Here is a 20,034-nt window from a genome sequence, read left to right on the forward strand (position 1 = left end):
TTGGTAATTCGTGGAAATATGTTTTGCTGAAAATAACAGACATGCAGTTTTGTCTTCAAATTATATTTTTTTCCCTCAGTTTGTTATATATTACATAATTGTTATATTGCTCACAGAACAGTGGATTTGCTGCTTCTGGAAAAACATGTAACTGCATCTCCTTTCAGTTCATGACAGTACACTGAGATACACCACCATCTCATCTGGGGCCAGGAAAAAAAAACACCCTACTACCAGTTTTTAATGTAAAGGTTAAGATGCATTTGCTCTCAAGCTCATTCTATTAAACTTTTTTTTCCCTGATTAATGCTTAACTGGCAATAATTTTGCACTTTTTTAGTGATATTTATTGCACATTACAAGCATCGTGCTGAGAAGCACATATGTAATAAGGTTTATTTCTATTTTCATGCTATTCCTTGCCAAAAAAGCACGGTGAAACCCATCTGTTGTATTTCCTGGCTGAGGTTAGACAAGAAAAGGAGACTCTACACAGTACTCTATCACTGCAAACAATATTGATTAAAGCAGAGTTTGAAGATGGAATCCAAAGTGCTTACTCAGAGCAGGCATTCTGCCTCATTGATACACCCAGAAGAAAATTTATATAAAATATAATGTACATGCAGAAGAAATAATGTCCAGGAGATCTGCAGCTCTGGAATCAGGCAGATCCCTGAGATAAAAACCTAAGTAGAGGCTGAATCTTCAGGGAATTGTTTCTGTATCTTTGTCCACATGTACCTTCAAATATGCAATTTTTTTGTCCAAATGTTTTCTGGTTTGTGCCAGTTTTATAAAAAAAGTATTTACCTGAAAAACTGAGGAATACTTGGGAGACCTTTTTTTGTACCTTGTATAAATGATGCAAGTTCTTTAATGGGGCACATGCACACTGCATTGTTTTTTTTTACTTTCTCAAGGAAAACAGATACTATCCTCTTTGCAGATGGCAGGCCTACACAATGTTTCAACTGTATTCACTTCCTCATTCAAGACACAAGAAATGTTCTTCCTTTTATCTGACAAGTAAATTCATGCAGCACATAATTCAATGCTAATTTAGTGTGTGAAGGAGCATAAGTAATCAGGACGTTGGTAAAAATCAGTTGAGATGATGCAAGTGGATTCTGATACACAGAGGAAGAAAGGCAACCAAAATATCAGATGTAAATGGAAACAAAAATATCTGATACACGACTTATTTTAAAGGGAACAGGGGCAGGCAGACACCCAAGACTGGCTGTATGTTGACTACAGGGGGAAAGCATTTCAGAATTGGAAACATTTCAGTATTTAGGAAGGCAAGGGTATATAAACCATAACAGAAACATGCATTTGCACACCACAAAGAAGAGACAGAGCTCCAAGTGAAAATTAACGTACAAAATTATTGTAGGTTCTACCATAACAACATAAAAGGGTTTAAATAAAAATATAAAGCAATTCAATCTCTTAATGCCAAATTTTGAAAAGTTCTTCGCAGCGTGGATACACATATCAATATGACTGCAAAACCTAGGTACAGGCATAAACACACAACGTATTTTTCCCTTGTCCCCTTTTGAAAAGTAAGCACACCCACTGCGTTTAAGGAGTGTTGCTTTCAGAGCTTCAGAAAGTGAAGTCCTCAATATTCAAACTACAGCACAGTCGAGAGCCTAAGATGCTCTCTGGCTCCTTAACGAACTCCAGTGCAGGAAGGAGTTACCTTCACTGTGAAAATACAGAAACACAGCCAAGAGGGCAGCTTTCAAAAATAACTGCTCTCCCATATGAACTCCAGATTCAAAGAAGTTGATCTGAGCCCCTCTTAGGCTCAGATCCTTCCTACCACCTAAAGAACCTAAAGGAGGTACCTTATTCAAGGTCAAGTTGCTTGACATTTGACTGGAAATGACAGAAACTTCCAGATCAGGTCATCTCAAGTAAAATCCTGGTCACTTTAGAGGCTTTCTTCTTCCACTCATTAGCACCACTGGCTCAACTGTGACTCATCACATCACTGCTAAACTCAGGGACAATACTCTGAATTCAAACCAAAAATAAAATGTTCATAGAGCAAATCTCCACAGAATTTGTTAAACCTTCTTGTGTGGATCAGAGTTAAAAGGTACTTTGTCCATGGGTGCTAAACTGGTGTCTCCTCACTGAACCTGCCAGCAGGGTGATCAACCACTACCAAAGTGGAAATAGTAGTGAAAATAGTAACACAGTTTAAGTAAGATAGGTATCAAACAGCATCTTGGCAAACCCCAAAATTTTTGAGTTAGTATTGTATTTCAGTGACTTGAGATATTACATTACCATATAACAGAAAGCTACCCTTTAGCTTTTAAGCATGAGGTTCCTTAAAGTAGGAATGTTTGTTTTGATTTCTTTGACTCTTAAGTTCAACAGAAAGTTTCCTTTTATCACCTAGATGTTTGAGGGAAGGCCAAAGCAAGCAGTTTTACCAGCCCCATTCTATCAATGCATCTTCACATCTCTCCACAGCCCTATTACTTCTTGGACTGACATTAAAGGCTCAATCAGAAATGCCGAAGTTTACCGGATATTTCTCCATTCTTCCCTTGACTTTATCAGTGCAGTAGAAAGATGTTGTTTTTCAAGAAAACCACAAGTCAACACAATACTGCATTGCACAGCCTACAGACCCATTGTGCAGGTTTTACACGTTTAGGGATATAAAGAATGCTTGGCACAGACACCGAGTTGTAATTGAGACCATCTCTGGGACTGATAAACTGTTCTAGAAATGACGCATCAACCCCTTTTTTTTTTTTGGAGATGCCTGCTAGTTAATATTTGCACCACTGCCCTTATTTTAGGGTATGATCCTCAGTTCAAAGCAATTTACAGGTAATTACATTTTTAATTCTTTTTCCAGAGATAAATCTCATCCTAATGAAACCTGTCTTATCTAGTACCAAATCTCTGGCTGTTTAGGAAGATCACTCTATGAAGTACTGGATGTAGTCCAAACCTGAGAAATTACTTGTATGTACAAACTCTCAAATGTGTTGGAAATCTTGGAGAAGTGTAGTAAAGTGGTTCTGGTAACAGTACTACTAAAGCAATAAAATCAACAGAGTATTTTTACTATTTGTTTAGTAATAGCACTTGACAAATATAGAGGACTGTAACAGTAAACTAAAATCCACTTACATTTTTATTGCTCCTGCTTCAAAAAAAAAAAAAGAAACAAAAGATATCACTTGTAAAATTCTTGTAAGTAGTCGTAAGTTTCTTCATTTTATTGACATAGTTTATATAACTGCTGTTATAGTTAGACACTTGATGAGGCAATATTTAAATAAAAGGGAAAAAACCCACAACCCTGTACTAATAGAACCAGTTTGTTCTTAATAACTTTATGCCTTGCTGTACACTGCTGGCATCTATGAAATCAGTCAGAAATGAAACTGTGGTTTCCATTTGAAAACTCCCGAGCACGGAGGACTCTGTCCTTTACGCATGATAAAATCTCGTGACACAGCAAAATATTGCTGCTGCAGTGTCCTCAAGGTGTGCCCTTCGGAGAGTCCTGCGCTGCTCGCTCTCAACTGCTGCAATAATCCATTAAGTAAAAATCATTTACATGCACAAAAACAGCTCAGCTGCTGAATCATGAAGTAAGTATATAATAATTACACGCTATAGCTTTTTTAGCTTGATAATGCTATTATTTTCTTTCAAATTCGCTCTGTAAATATGTTTCAATTATTCCTTAATACGGGCGGTTGCTTGGATAGGCAAATTATTAAATACTAAGTAGCACTGTTCTGTAATAGCTTGTTGGGGGTTTTTTTACCTATATATATATATATATATATACACTTTTCACCTTGCTGTAAAACCAATAATGAGTTAAACCTCAGACAGATGAGTATTATCATCCTTTCACAGGTAAGGAAACAGCTACAGGGGGAAATTGTTTCCACAAGGACTCTAAATGCAGCCGGCTACTCCTTGTTCTGATCTCCCATATCTCTAATCACACACCACAGCACTTCCAGAGATCTGATCACAGATGTGTTACGTACATCAATCACATGTTGTGCATTACTGCAAGTGCAGGGAGCTACTTTTTATTTTTAGGTATCCTGCTTCTCTTTCTTTGAACAGTTCAGCCATTCTGAGTCAGACACACACACACACACAAAAACCTGAACAGGATCTATAAAATGGATATCTGAAGTTGTAAAAAGCATTATTATTTATTTCACTGCCAGGCCTAATGGGAAAGTATTAGAAATGCACAGCAGCACACACCTGAGATGTGCTGGGTTATAGACCGATGCACTGCAGGTGGGCATTACTACTCCAATTTCTGACTCTAATAATGAGGCTGGAAGTCTCAAAAAAAGGAATAAGGACCTTCCAAAGTTCTGCTAAGTTTGGGCAAGGAAAACAGAAGCCTTCAACAACCAAGGGTACAAGAAAAGCTCGTGATGGGTTCAGACCAAAGCTCCATCTTGCTCAATAGTGTTTCTTTTCCCCTGCTGCAAGATTTATGAAAAGAACAGTGAGGAAAACAATATGAAAAAAGGGCAAGACTAGTAATTATTCTCCAGAACCTCTCCCTGTCATCAGCAATTTGCCATTCAGGTCGTCTATCAATTAGAATTGGTTCAGCAAACCTAGTGGATTCTTCTTCCACAGACTTACCTACGCATTTTTTTCAACCTTCATGAAACTTCACTAACCTGTAATATCCTGCAGTAAGAAGTTTTACAACTCATCTGACATAGGAAGGAACACTTTCTACACCTACACGCAGCAGTTTCACTTGATGCCCGCTGGTTACAGCATTGAGAACAGAAACAGATTTGCAAAGATAACAGGCAAGGGGTTTTGGACTCCTGTGCAGGAAGTAGGACGCTGTTTTCAATCCTAGGGCTGAGGAGAATATTTCAACTGCTACACTTCCATTAAAGTAGGTCAAAATCTTCTTCCTTATTCCCAGAAAGGGACTCGATGTTCTGACTATCAATAGCGTAGAGTGCGGTGCTGAGTCAAGCACTTTTCAAGCAGAGCTCATCAAGACTTTTGCAAGGAGAAATGTTAATGTTCCTTACTCCCTCTTGCCAGTTGGATCCACATACAGCCCATGGAGAAGAACAGAAACTTCTGGCAAGTCTTGAACTGCTTCCTAAAGGCACCTACTTTGAACTGCAACAGCCCTGGCCAACCTCCCTGGTCTTTGCAGGGTGCCACTCATAGCCTGGATAGCTGAAGGAGGCAACCTTCAAATCCCACCATGAAACCTGACAAATCCCGAGTGCATAACTTACTTCTGTGAGCAGTTCTCATCTTTAAACCACATGAGCTTTTCGAATTCTTGTTTCCCTCCTTTGACTGGTACCAAACCCTGAAGAGGTCAGAACACAGACAGGCCAGCAGTGTCAGTGTAGCTACAAGATCAGTAATCAGTATACTGTCAGCAATCTGTGATTTAATTAAGGTATTATGGATATCTCTGTGCCCCTGAAACATGAGGTTAGTATGTTTTTTTCCTTATTACCAAACAGTAAAAAAAAATAAAAATAAAAATGCTTGTGCTCAGTTGCTGTGCAAAACATTTATAGTATTTTGCAGTGTACATACAGGTATGGTATTAAAACTTCTGTAAATGCATTTTCCACATCACTTCTGAATTGACTAACACCCAACTCAATGAATGACACCCTGGTTATCACGCAATCTTTAATCTTCTTCCACTTTATTTTCAACCAGCCAAATGTTTTTAGAGAAGACACTGTCATGTCATTTGAAAAACATGAAACTGTGGAGGATTATTGCCAAGCTTCACAGAAACTGACTTCTGAAAGCATCCCATCCAGCATACTCTAAATGCTTCTATCATATTTCCTGCCATTTAAAAAATATGCTAATCTTGAGCATTAATGGAACATCTTCAAATGGTGATTGTATCTTAAAATAACTCTCCCAACTGCTGAGAACTCAAATCTAGATACATTTTTTGTTTTAGTAGCAGCTATGCTGATTCTCTATTTGCTGATAACATCACATGATCAATATTATTCTTAAATAAAACTAGAATGAAAAGGCTTTAGCTTACCCTTACCTTCTATAGAGACAAAACAAAAAACCTTTCAGCAAGTAAAACAGGACCAGATCAGTGTGGCTCTTTTGAGCTAAACATTAAAAACAAAAAATTGCTAGTACTTGACCATTTGTGGACAACATATTTTACAATAAAATTAGCATCACAGGTAATGACAGATGATGGAGCAGGTCCAGCTGAACACTAAACCAACGCTTGAAAGTATCTGGTTCAAAGTCCTGGGTTGAGGTGTCATAAACAGCAAAATATTGGCAATACTGTCAGCATTTCTTGTTTCTTGAATGGTCATCAGTAGACGAATATTGGAGCGGTTTTACTTGAATTAACTGCCTTTTTCAAATTTATACTTTACCAAATTAGTTTTTATTTTCTCACCCCATAATCCTGTAATGCTGCTAGAAGGACATAATGTAATTAAAATGTAATTGATAAAAAGGGAAATGCATCATTAATAGAAAACAGCAAAACACATTGTGTTAGGGAGAACAGTGTCATCTGGTTTTGGATGGTTAAGCAAAGTCACTGGTGTTACTGCCAATCTACAATACAGATTATAGCAGTAATGTCAAGGATATGATGATTGCTTGAACTTGCTTTTATTTATAATTTTAGCTCTCCCTCCCTCCCCCTACTCTGTCCTTCACAGACAAGGAATGCTGCATACAATCACTCCTCTAGAAGTTTCCAGTTTTCAGTACATTGAGTTAAAATATGACATTTTAGCAGTTTTGCCAAGCTAAATTGTTTTAGATCAATTCAACCTTTCATATAGTAAAGTAGCCCAGCTAAATTAAGTATGAATTTATGGACTTTCTGCAAATCATGAAAACTTTGCTTCTACTATTTTATAAAGTCTTTATGTAAAACACAGTTTAAGGTTTATAAAAGCAGTGGCACCTGTAAACCTGGCAACCTAAGTCAAGGTCTATCCCATGCTTCAGCTACATTTGAAAACTTCTAAAAAGACTCAAAAAAAGCCCACTCATACTGGAGAAGGAAAGCAGAAGTGTCCAGCAGCCTTTTAAATTAACTGCTACTAATAAATCAACTTCCTTTTATGCTGGATGTAAGTGTAGTTCAATTATAACACCAAATTAAAGAAAGATTTTCAAGGTAAAATATACCTCTATGTTCCTATAAAGGAATGCTGATAAGGCTTTAATTTCTGAACTTCATGGCAGTTTTGACCTACGAATTGCTGCAAACAGGCAAAGAATTCCAGGAACCAGAGTCCAGCTTTGATAAAAGAACAAGCTCTGCCATACTCAGGCATGAAGGAAAAAACAAAAAGTGGAACAGATACAAACTGCATCCAGACCAGAGAACTGCACAAGTAAAGGGACACAAAACACTAAATGGAAACAAACTTGAAGCAAATCAGAGATCACAGTAACTCCAAGACTAAGGAGTCAGGTGGCAGGAATACCATAACTGTGTTTAAACAAACTCTTTTTAATAAAATATCTCATTTTTGGATACACAATATTTGGTTACATTTTCAAGTGACCTATATTGAGTATGTGTACTCACATATACACAAAAGGAGTTTCAGAGGAAGCATAAAGAATATTTTTAATAAGTACTCCAAAATGTAATGTTCTCTTGTCTGTGCTAACTTGGCTCAATTATCACAGTTGTTAAATTGAACATTCATAAGTGACTTTTATAGAATGAGGCCATACTACTTTTTTACTTTGAACTCCATCTTCCTATCTGAAAATTTTCTGTCTAATTTTATCAATGCAACAGGATAAACTCGCCTATAAATCAAGGCAAGTTTAAGATAAGTTACAAGTTTGCCTTGTAAATAATTTTAAAAGAGAGCTTTTAACATTACATGAAATACAAGACTTTTATCTAGAACAATCCAACAAACTTTGTTTAGCAAATATATTTTTCAATTAGATGATGACATCGTGTCCAGGAGGTACAAATCAATCATCCCTCAGGAGCACTTCATGACTCAGGAGAGACCACAGCTTGTATCCAACAAGCCTTTGGCACCATTGGTGGAGCTGACATGAAAACCTCATTGGTATTTCTTTTAAAAAGGAGGAATCCACAACTTCAGGAAGGGCAGGAGTGCTTCCATGAGGAACTTGGAAGTAGAGACTCAAATATGTGCCTGTGGTGTGAATTTCCTTCAGTTCTGCACAGAAAATGAGAGATGGAACAATCCACCATATGTGAGGTCTCCAGCCTCACTAACTTTTGGAGACATAAGCCTAAGGGATGGTTGTTTTGGAACACTACTTAGTGTTTTCCCACCTAAATCATGTCAATACCACTGTTTGCAAAGAGCTTCAAGTCCTCTCCATCTAAAAGGCCTATAATTGATCACTTAGTAAACAGTTAAATATTTTTAAACTACGTGGAAAACTGATTTTAGGAACATATTTGCATGTGCTTCCATTAATAAAGGACTAATGCAATAAAATCAGAGTGAATGAAATAGAGTTGAATGTTAAATTTTTAAAAATTAACATTTAATGCTAACTAATTTCAGTGGAAATCCACTCGTGTATCACCAAGCAAAATATACATATCGGAAAGATTAATTTAAGAAACATCAGAAAACAAGGAATGAAATAAAAATTATTTAATTCCCTCATTGGAAAAAAGAATCAGAAAAGCAAAAGACACAGAATTGCAGGGGGCAAGGCAGGTAAAGACCACATTTGACTGCAAAACCACCCTATATCATCAAATGCACCAATGCTATTCCCTTGGTACACCAACCCCTTTAAGGAGTTGCTCTGAAGCTTCCTTCACCAACTATTCCAGGATACAATGAAGCTGTTGATTACTGTAATCACAAGGAACCTATAAGATAACCACTTGGTTAACACAGATAAAACCAAACAACTGACTAAAAAATTCTTCACTGGATGTTTGCAGCTCTGGAATGAACTTCCTTTACTTCCATGCATCAACATCTTGGACAGGGGGCAAAACTCATCTAATCTTCTGACATTTTGAGAAGTTTCACAGACGGACACACAAAAATTAAACAGGAAAGGATTTTGTAATCTTTAAGATTATAATAACAAACATTTCAGAATTCTAGTGAAGGATTAGGACCCAAGGAGAGTTCAAACCAAACTGGCATCTATTTCAAAAATATCACAATTTAATCTTATTAAGATACAGCTAAGAGAGAAGGGGAAAATGAAGAAAACCTTCTGGAGGTATGATACACTGCTTTTAGAAATACTTTATCGGGGGGAGTTTCTTATGAGACTAGATAGGAGGAGGCAAGGACATGAACAGCCCAGTGAGAGGGGCCTCACCTCAAAGAAAAGACACAGTCCACAGCTTTAAATCTCCATTCAAAAATCATATACACAGAAGCACTAGAAACAGAGAAGCTTGAATTTCCCTTCCTGAGTCATTACTGAGCTCAATTATCCCTTTTTTTTTTTTTTTCTGACAGAATGAGTTGATCTAGCATCAGCTGGCACATAGATAGCAGCAAACCACACAGAAATGGTAACAAACCTCCCTTCAAAAAGCTAATCTTCTTTGGACTGATGGTAGCCTAGAACAGAAAGTCTCCCAGTTCATGGGAAGACCCTCTTGCCTATTGGAGAGACACTGTTCAAAGCGGTGCCACTTTGCAGAAACAACTTTCAGACCCCCTGGTCTAGGGAGGGAATGTGGTTTGAGTCTGGTAATGGACTCATCACTTCCTTGGCCAAGGAATGACCAGGTGGCACTTTTTGTTTCTGTCTCCAATATCTAAGCACCTTTCAGACAGATTTTCAAAGGAAGTCAGGCTTACCTAATTGTATCTGTCCATCTACCTGCTGAGCCCTCTTTAATTAAATCCTTAACTGACTAGCAAATTTCAGCCAAAAGCTGCCAGTACTCTCAAGGAGAATTAAGTTCCTACAAGTTTCATTAAGGAGAAGGGGGAAAAAAAGGTGGGGGGGGCACCAGATGAGAAGACAAACTCAAATTAGAGGCCCTGCTTTGTGAATGGCTATGGTAGGACACGAGCAGTAATCCCTTCCACGACACCAGCCAGTCTCTGGACACAGACTGACTCATCAGCACAGAGGCATCTCCAACCCAGCCAACTGCTGCCTTAGGAGAGGTGCTGGGACGTGCCCTGCATGTGACTTTCTTGAATAAAGCACCATCATGCCCACTGTCTTTCTGCAAAACGGGCTCCAGCTGATGTGTGCTGCATGTGATCACAGAAGGGTTTTGCTTGCTGTGCATCTGCCTCCAAAAGAGCTAATCCAGTTTGAGGATCCTGCCTTGTCTCAAGCAAAAAATGCACATTAAACTGCTCAAACCTGCAAGGGGAAAGAAAGTTAAGATGATCTTCAAGGTCAGGGCTTTGAGCAACCTGGTCTAGTGGAAGGTGTTCCCGGCCCTGACAGGGGGTTGGAACCAGATGATCTTTAAGGTCCCTTCCAAGACAAACCATTCTGTGATTCTGTGATCTTGAAGCACAGAGGGTACTTGAAATCCATCCATAAAGTGCAAAGGGATTTCAAGGCACTGATGATTTTAGATGGGTTTTGAAATACTGAGAAACCTGCCTTCCCTGTAACTCCTAACTTCGGGTGTCTATATCCTTTTCAGATCTGGACTGAAGCATGTTGCTAGGCTGCCAACAACTGCCAGGCAACAAATCACAGCACACAGATTGAAGCCACACTTACAATGCAGCATATTGAGCATGTTTTATTGTTAAAAAATCAATAATGTGCATTGCCATAATAAAATGTAAAATGTGATTATATTTTTCCCCAGGGGGTGGAAAAATAAGAATAAAAAAACCTGTAAATCATTCTTATTGCCCTTCCAAAGTAAAACTTATACATTCATTCTTCAATCTGTTATAAAATCAAATTAATTTCCACTATTAATGAACAAAGCCACTCACGTTGCACAACATGTAATTAAGATTCCTACTACTTCTTTCTGAGCTCCTTCTATTCATTGCCCCACCAAATTATTAAAACAAAGCAGTTACTATGGTAACTAATTCATTCTCTGCATTATTATATTGTTTCTAAACATCAGCGTCTAGTCCTTCTGACTTACATGCCCTAAATTCCAGTTTGAAATCCTAAACTTTTGTCTTGTTCATCAGGAAAGCCCTTTACAATCTATGCATTCATGCAGATAAGGATAGCTAGAGCACAGCTGCTTTTGTTTATTGCAAGAAGAAGTGTTACTAAATTATCTGAGTTTGATAAATTGGTGATGCCTGCATGTAAGCACAGAGCAGCACTCGGGGAACAAGGATGGGAGTTTGTGGAGCACCACACAAACAGGCAAAGATGACCATCTGCAGGTTGGCTAAACTAACAGCCACCACCAAAAACGACTGGCAGATGTTGTGGAAACCAAGCAGCACCTGCCTAAGTGGTATTTGATACCCAGGAAAACACCACATGCCTATGACTGATACAATCAAGACAGAAAGGAACAGCAGGGAATAAGAAAACAGTGATAAAATTGCCTGGGAAAAAAAAGTTTTCTTAGCACTTAATAAAACTATTTCTTCAAATGTGCACTCCTTGACAAAAAGAGACATTTATCGTGTATTTAATTAACACTTATAATTATTCTTGATTACCTATTAGCAGGAGCCAGAGTCTAATTGTATTTGAGTGTCATCATCTAGCACACAAGGAAACTTTCTGAAAAATAGAGGCAGGATCAAAAGAATAAAGAGTCTTTACTCTTCATCTTTTGCTGTCCTAATGCCATTACCTGTAATTTTTGGTGTGTTTTTTTGGTGTGTCTCCATTTAAATGACAGAATGACAGGTTTGAACATTCGGTGCATAGGACGATCCTTTGAAAAATAAACACCAGGAAAAGGGAAACATGAGTAATTTTTAACAGCTAATTTTTGCCTTTAAAAAAAAAGTCCCAAACACATCTGCTCAAAGTCACAAGCAATTTAAATTTAGTTCTCACAGGAAAGGAAGAAGGAACGTTTTTATTTAAGTATCTGAGCAGGGTCATGAATCACTGCAGGATTGTGGATCTCCAGTGGTACCAGTGGGTGTGCTTTCACCTGAGGCAAATGCCAGGTACTTTCACAATTAGCAAAGCCTCCCTTTTAAAGGGATTCCAAGAGTATTACAACAGCCTGCTGCTATTTATATCCCAGTAGCTCTGAAATTCTCCAACAGACTGTTTTCTGTCACAGAAAAAGAAAAGGCACAGAGGCAGCTTTTGTTTTCTAACCTGCTACCTGACTTTGGAAGAACTACCAGATAAAACACAGGTTTCTTAACTCCAAATGACCTGTTCATCAGATCACAATGACTTTTCTAAGGAGGAGAGACATCTCTGCAAGATACTCTTCCCCTGGCAAAGCCTGCATGCAATTCCTCCTGTTTAAGGAGAGGCACCCTTCAGGTTCAGTACTGACCTCGTGGAACAAGGACACAAGGATGGAGCAGCAGATGCCTCCAGCACTGGAAGACTGTCTCCACTTTTATTTTCTTGTTTCCACTTGCATAATCACACTCCTGACTGCACTAAGGCAGGAAACAAAATAAAATCCTCTTTTGCATCTCAGACTGCACTTCCCTGAGGATGGGAACTGCCTCTGTGAAAGCTGAACACAACTGCTTTAATTAGATGACTACTTAAATTTTTCAGTATGTTTACCTAGACACTTAATCTTTGCTCAACTCAGTTTTTTCAGAGCACAGTGTAAAGCTACATATAAATCAAGGCCTTCCAGTGCATCTTCCCTGACCTCAGGCAGAAATATGTACATATTACCAAGTACTTCTAAAGCTTTTAAAAGTTTTACCAGGCACTCATCTGCACTGTATAAAAGGTAAATATGAAGTCTGAAAATACTTTTTAAATTCTGAAGACTATTCAGGAATCAGATGATGAGATGTAGTTACATACTGAATTTTGACTCAAATAGCTATGATACTACAAATACAATTATTACAACCCTTTAAAACTAGTGTCATGCTATATTATTTTCTGTATTTAAAACTGTCTTTGACACCAACATTAAAGGAAACTCTTCTGACTTCATTCTAGTGTCAAGATGTGGTGGTGTGGATATATCACAGCTGAACATAGCTGCTGTCATAAGCAAGCAGTGTATTTTATTTCAATATACCAATCACAATGTAGCAATACAGATAAAATATATAATACTGGACTGCACAAAAGCACAGTTTTTCTTTAAAACACCCATAATGAATCAGTGACTTGAATGTTTCAACAAAATCTAAAAATCTCACTGAGATTCCTTTCTCCGTATGGTTTCTTTTTTTTCTCAGTTTTCTTGTTGAAGTAATGCTTTTCATTAGCAGCTACTGTTTAGTATCATTTAGGGCAAAATGGGCTTTTAAGCTAATTCTTTTTTCATACAGCTTGCATTGTTGCTAGTAATATGTGTGGAACATTGTAGTAGCTGAAGTGCATGCAAATCCAAAAGCTGTTTAGGTAGCACACCCTGAAGACTCAGATTACAAAAGCAGGTGACTGCAGCAAGCCCAAAAGAAAGCCAAAACCACCTTGCACTGTAAATACTGATATTAAGGTCAAAACCAGAAACAAAACGTAAGCCTGTGCATAAGCATTTCAACTATAATTCTAATGAGATAAAGAATGGTTTTTCATTAGGGTAAACACACCCCAAATATACAGATAATTTTCCTTAGTATTCGGGAAGTGGCAAATGATCTCGTTATGTGACGATTCACGGTAGCACCATTTTAATTTTATTATTTCAAAGTCAACTTATCTTAGTCCTTTGAACAGCCTTCCTGTTCTTTGAAGGCAACTTTTACCTAATTCTCTATATTACCAAATACTCAAAAATATTTTCAAAGTTTTTACAAGCAAAACACAGACTGTGTTGAATCGTTAAACGACGCTTGTATGAAACACGCAGAAGTGTGTATTTTTATGTTAAAACACTTGTATCTGAAAGTAACTTGGTTTTTTCATAGAATATTCTGCTTAGGTTATCCATAGAAAACTCTGCTTGCTTAAACACTTTCATTTGTTACAGTTGAAAGAGTTGATAGCTGTTCCTGCAGAAAGATTTTGGTAGCTTTTACTACCTGATTCCTAATCTAATTTATACTGGATTTCTAGGGAGAAAAGGAATTTTCTCCAGTTCAAACCCTTATGTATTTGCTGAAGGCACTTAAGGTTAGAAAATTACATTTTTGCAAAGGTTAATTGGTACTTTATAAAGGAGCTACTTTGACTTAGGAAACAAATGATAAAATATTAGGAATCTTTTAGCTCCCTCTGCTGCCCTAATCCTTCACTAAGCTGCCTTCTAAAGTCTGTCAAAGACACCAAGCAACTAGGTAGCCCATTAATCCCTTTTTTTAAGAAACACTTGGCATATTTAGTGTGCCTAGTACTCAGATCAGTCAGCATAAAGAAAACTCATCTGTACATTGTACTATTTCCTTATTTTCTCTGGTATCTGTAGCAAGAGAGACAACAAAGAACATTTTCATATTTGGGTGTCAGTTAAGAAAATTGATTATCTCCTTCTCCAAAGAACTTAACATCTGCAATTCTCACGTCAGAAAGAGCTAAGGGCACTCACTGCCTGCAAACATTTATTCCTCCTTCCTTTTATTTATGATCAACTCACACAGTACATACCAACTTTAGTAAAAAGCCTTTTTCACATTCAGGGAGAACCCAGACCTTGCCAAAGTAGGCCATCTCCCCTATTAATATGCAGAAAACTTAACTGCCTAATTTCACAACTGCAAGAGGTCAAATCACAGTTTACACCAGCCAGATAGGATCCATCAGTGGTCATGAAAAAACACTTGGTATTTGTCAATCTGGTACTTTCCACTTGTTAAGAAGCCAAGCTATTACATGCACAAGCAAAAGCAGAAAAAAAAATCAGGAAAGAGATTGCATTTTTTTAAACTAAGTCACTCTGTATTTTGAGATTTCTTTATCAGTTTGGAAAGACAACTAAATTCAATTCATACCTTTTTTTTCTCTGCATTCCTCCTGGAACCATCACCATACCAGATCAACTCTGAGGTGGATTCATCTTACTGAATCTCATACAATATAGCACAACAAGCAAAAAAAAAGAAGCTCTAAAAACATGGATGTTTTCTTAAAGGGAAAGAAAGCCTGGGCCATGTCCTTGAAAAGAAACTACTCGTTTATCGTGCACTTTTACTGTCCTTCAAACTGTGTCACACTTGGGTATTTGCCAGTAATCAAACGTTCCCAAAGAAAGGCTGCCCTTCACAAAAGCAAAGATGAGAGATTTTATCTGAAATTTCAGAAATTCATCCCATTAATTTGCACTTTATTTTCCAATTCATGATTCAATTCCTGGCCAACCCTTCTTTCCTTAGGTAACAAAGTGGCACTGTTAAAATAGCTGAAAAACATTTCAACTTTTCTTCTGGGCACTTTTAAAAAGGATGAGGCAACACGTGTATAAAGAATAACCTGCAGATGAATACTAGTGCTGCATAAAAAGGAAAAAGAAAAGACTTCAAATGAGTGTTTGAGAATTCTCAGGTGTGCTAAGATGCTTTTTGCCTCCTTAAAAGCAGAATTAGAAAAAAAATTTTCAAAAGAACATCTGTCTGGGGGCAGACAGGGTCCTCACAGACTTGTACTTGCACATGCTGCAGTCTTTGCTGTGTAAATATCACATGAGGTGCTCTGGGAAGACATTTCTGGTTTCAAGCAATTATCAAACTGGAAAAGTCACTCTCAGTTTTGCAGTTTCATTTCCAGTGTTGTGCTGTAGTTTAATCTCTATTACCTGTGTAAACAAGCAAGATGGAATGAGAGAGGAGACACCTCTTTCCTCCTCCCAGTTCCACCAGTGTCCCTAAGCTCCCCCCTGCAAAGAGTTCCCTAAAGCTTGGAAAGCAGTGGCTGCCTGAGCACTGTGTATTACACAAAATGATGTATTTAGGGGAAATTCACTGTGCTCATCAAGCCCCTTCACAGACAATTCAGACAATGCAAAATTTTCCCCACATGCAGCCACCTCCTGTTCCCTCCTGCTCCATCTATTGGTGCCCAGCAAATGCAACAGAGGTCAGACATTCCAAGGTAACTTCCGAGGAAGGGTCAGTGAAACACACACACATTTAATTAAGGATTTCTAGAATATAAGCAAATACACAGCATTGTTTACAGTTTGCTACAATATAAAGCACAATAATACCTTAATTAGAGATAACAACTTTTCAAAATGCCAAAAACATTCTGAATTTTTCAAATTACCCACAAAATGAACACATTTTATTTTTGCACTGTGACACTTCCAACTGTTCTGCCAAATGTATACTGCTATAATTATGCTTTGCAATCACCAGCATCACCGGAGAGGGGGACAAAGAACAATATAATCAGTAACTAATTAAGCTTTCACATGCCTTGATACCATTTATCTTCAAGGGAAGAATCCCAAATGTTATTTTATAAATTGTGAAGTGAGATTAATATTAGCATCTCAGAGTGCCCCAAATCATGTCCTTATGCCTAAGTATAATTCACAGCTACTGGAGGAAGTTAGAAACCAGAATTTAACACCTGGCTTTTTCAAGGGACGATCTTCAACAGCATTGAAATGTGCACGAAAATATAATTGCAAACAGCTTTGGGATTAAAAGCAAATATTCAATTTGATATTTAAGAAGTCACTGAAGGGAATCACAGGTACCTCAGAGACAAAATCATTTACTCAGCTACATTAAGAGAGGACTAATTGCTCCCAAAGTAATAGAAACAGGGGGGGTTTTTTTTGCATTGAGTATCAACTGAAATTTATCAGTACTACTCCCATACTATGGTTAGCTCACAAGGTAATAGGAAACCCAGTGCTGCCTGTTCAGTTTGCTTAATTTGCATGATTAGTTACTAAAAGCAAGTGTGCAAATTACCTAAAGGTACGGGGGAAGCAGATCAACTCAAACAACATAGTACCTGCACAGTTATCCAACTTCCCAGAGCATTTCTGGTAACCCACAAACCCCACAGGAAAAGCTGTGTGCAATCCTGTGTCATGTTCCCAATGTGAGCATTTCAGTTTGGGGATCTGGTCCACACCATTCACTTTTCAAAACCTGAACTTCAACTTGTTATATCCCTTCCTCCAAGAGGGATACAGACAGTGATGAAACGCTATATGGCACCACCAGAATGGCACTAGTGTTTCTTTATGGATAAAATAATATATTAATGTCTGCCCATCACATATTATGTTCAACCATTTATAAAAAAATACATATTTAGTACTAGTTAGCAAATTATTGCAGCCTGTTTTTAAGTGAACTTGCAATAAAAATAAAATGCACCTGAAAAATAATTCTCTTCTGAGGGAAAGTTCAAGAGAAGAAAGCTATGTACAGACTGATGCAAAAAATAGCTGATAGAGAAGATAAACCACCTATAAAAGCTCATTACATTTCCTGAGCTTCGTAAAACATTATGCATATTTCCAAAATATAAAACAGTTAGGTTGTTATCAAAGGCACATACATTAGAGAGCTATTCTGAATATTTAATTTTTAAACCTGAACAGGACCATATGTATAAAAAAGCCATTCTATAACAAACCAGTCCCCTATTTTTTTTATCCCACTTGACACAATTGCAGGGATAGCAATTTAAAATCATCAACCAGAGAGATGTGCTTACAAGCCTCAAAGAACATTTGGGCACACAGACACTCAAGAGCAGCACACAGCTCAAACACTTTAAAGAGCCAAATTGGGTTCCCATAACCAAAAAATTCCAGGCATGTTTCCTTATCCATTGTTTCACCCCTTCTCCTCCTGACCATCTTCTGCCTTGTCTTCCCACTCTATTTTCCCAACCTGGCTATTCGTCTAGCACATGGTAAATGGGATTAGGAAGCAGAGGTGCCTAAAACAACTTTTTTCCCTACGTTATTTTCCAGTTGGATCAATTCCCTGCGCTGCATGGCCGCACAGATTTCACCGTAGGATGCAGTGAATTGTGCAGAGCTGGGAAAAACAAGCCAGACAAAAGGCACTGATTAAACAGCATCACTAGATGTGAGCACGAAGCCTGGGGGAAGCCACTGCTATTTCAGTCACAGTGGCTGCTGGTCTGTCACCTCTGTCCCTGGCAACATTCCTTCCCACATCATCACAGACTTTCTTGCCCTCTTAAGTTGTTCTGCTGCTCAATGTGAGCCCATAAGAAGGCTGAAATTGCACCGAGCGGGTTGAGCTGATCTGACTGCTGGTTGCCACCAAAAGGGACAGGTTTCTCATTCCTCTTCACAATTTGCTGATTCATCTGACTAACACAGGCCAAAATCAACCAACCAAAAAGAGTTAATATTCTCCATTTTTTATTGAAGAGTCAGATACAGAGACTCTAGGATGAGGACCCGAGACTGGGAGCAGAGATGACCATGCATTGCATCAGCACACTCCTCGATCATTTCTAGCTGATGCAACTGTAGAGCTGCCCAGAAAGTGGGGCAGCTTTCACGATTTCCCTGTCCTCAGCAGTCAGTTCCCCATTTTGTCTGAGCAGGGATTAGTCTCCAGTGAGCAGATTCAACTGGCCACTTGGCCAACCAGTCTAGGTGGGACCTGGCAACCATGGTTGGGCTTGGCCAGTTTTAGAAGAGACTAACAAGGAGATTAATCACCCAAACCCAATGTGGAACTGCACCCTTTGATACTTGGATAAAATGTCTCTTTCTCTGGCCACGTTGGGCTAAACAGTCCCAGCAACCCCCACTGACATTTTCCAACTGCCCCTTCCGTGCAACTGCTTTGTCAGCAGAACAGTGATCTGGACTGAGGAATTTACCTAAATGGAAAATATACCAACAAAAAAGGGTGTTTTCAGTATGAGACATCTCCTCGATGTAGCTCATTATATGGTCACACTCATATTGGCACAAAGGAAGGGGAAAAGAAAAAACAGAAATCATCATCTCACACGACGTGGCTGCCACAAAAGAGTCTGAAGACCAACGTGTGGAGGAGCAAACATTTCACCTGCAGTTCACTGCTTCAGCATTAGACATGACACAGAGACCATGTGCCCACAAGTCTGTACACTGACACCCATAGTGTCAAAATGAAATTAACTGTTTTCTTGCATTTTAAAGAGGATCTGAGATCTCATTATAAAAATTTAGTCCAAATCATTCATGAATATTCTTACAAATAGTACACCTTATCCCTCGACCTGCTTTCACACCAGCTCTAAAAGCGCATTTGCAGAGAATACCAGGAATATAAAATTTGTCATTTGTGACTTAAAGTAAAATGACATACCCAAACGATTATCTTCCTTTAACTAGAATTCAGGCTATTTTTATTAATATTCATTAAATTTGGGGGCCTTCTGCAATTTTTTTTGTGTTTTGTTTTCACTTGATTTTTTTACTTCCTTTCAAGGATCAGATACAGGCTCTTAAATCAATCTACATGGAGCAAGCCTGTAGATAAAGACCCTTGAGAGCACTATTGTGGTCACCTTAGTCTTTTAAGATTGTTATTTTATATAAAACCACAATCTTTCACAATGTCTGAGCAGAATGCTGTAAAATGCTAAGATGAAAGCAAACTCAATTGTAGAATAGTTCACACTCTACTTGCTTTTATTTGCCTAGATCTGTTTTCAGCATTTGTGCACAGTCAGTATCATCTCAACAGGAACTGCAACTCAATTAAAAATACACTGAATGACCAAAAGAAAAGAGTTCCAGTCTTCAGAAATATCAGTAATCCACAAAATTAACACAGTTAACGTTAGAAATTGAAATGCCCAACCTTCAAATATGCGATCCAGACGTTGCCGCTTCACTTTGTGTTTGTCCATTAGAGATGTAAGAGTGGAAGCTCAAAGAACGTCCCCACACAGCTTGGTGATGGTCTCCTCACACCAGCCACCAGCCAGAAATGTTCAGTCTTTTATAAACTTATTTTC

At 38.1% G+C, this 20,034-nt stretch overlaps 1 protein-coding gene across 2 annotated transcripts in view; it reads right to left on the bottom strand.

Moving 5' to 3' along the window:
• The window catches only part of CTBP1 (C-terminal binding protein 1), a 182,626-nt gene extending 162,598 nt beyond the window's left edge, over positions 1-20,028 (bottom strand). For both annotated transcript variants that reach the window (XM_017820694.1, XM_017820692.1), the window contains exon 1: positions 19,878-20,028. In XM_017820694.1, the coding sequence (XP_017676183.1) occupies positions 19,878-19,926 (49 nt within the window). In that variant the 5' untranslated portion in view covers positions 19,927-20,028. The remainder of the gene's footprint in view (positions 1-19,877) is intronic.
• Between the last annotated feature and the right edge of the window lie 6 nt (positions 20,029-20,034).

Source organism: Lepidothrix coronata, unplaced genomic scaffold (genome assembly GCF_001604755.1).
Source record: "Lepidothrix coronata isolate B3197 unplaced genomic scaffold, Lepidothrix_coronata-1.0 Scaffold85, whole genome shotgun sequence".
In the NCBI taxonomy this organism is placed as follows: Eukaryota; Metazoa; Chordata; class Aves; order Passeriformes; family Pipridae; genus Lepidothrix; species Lepidothrix coronata.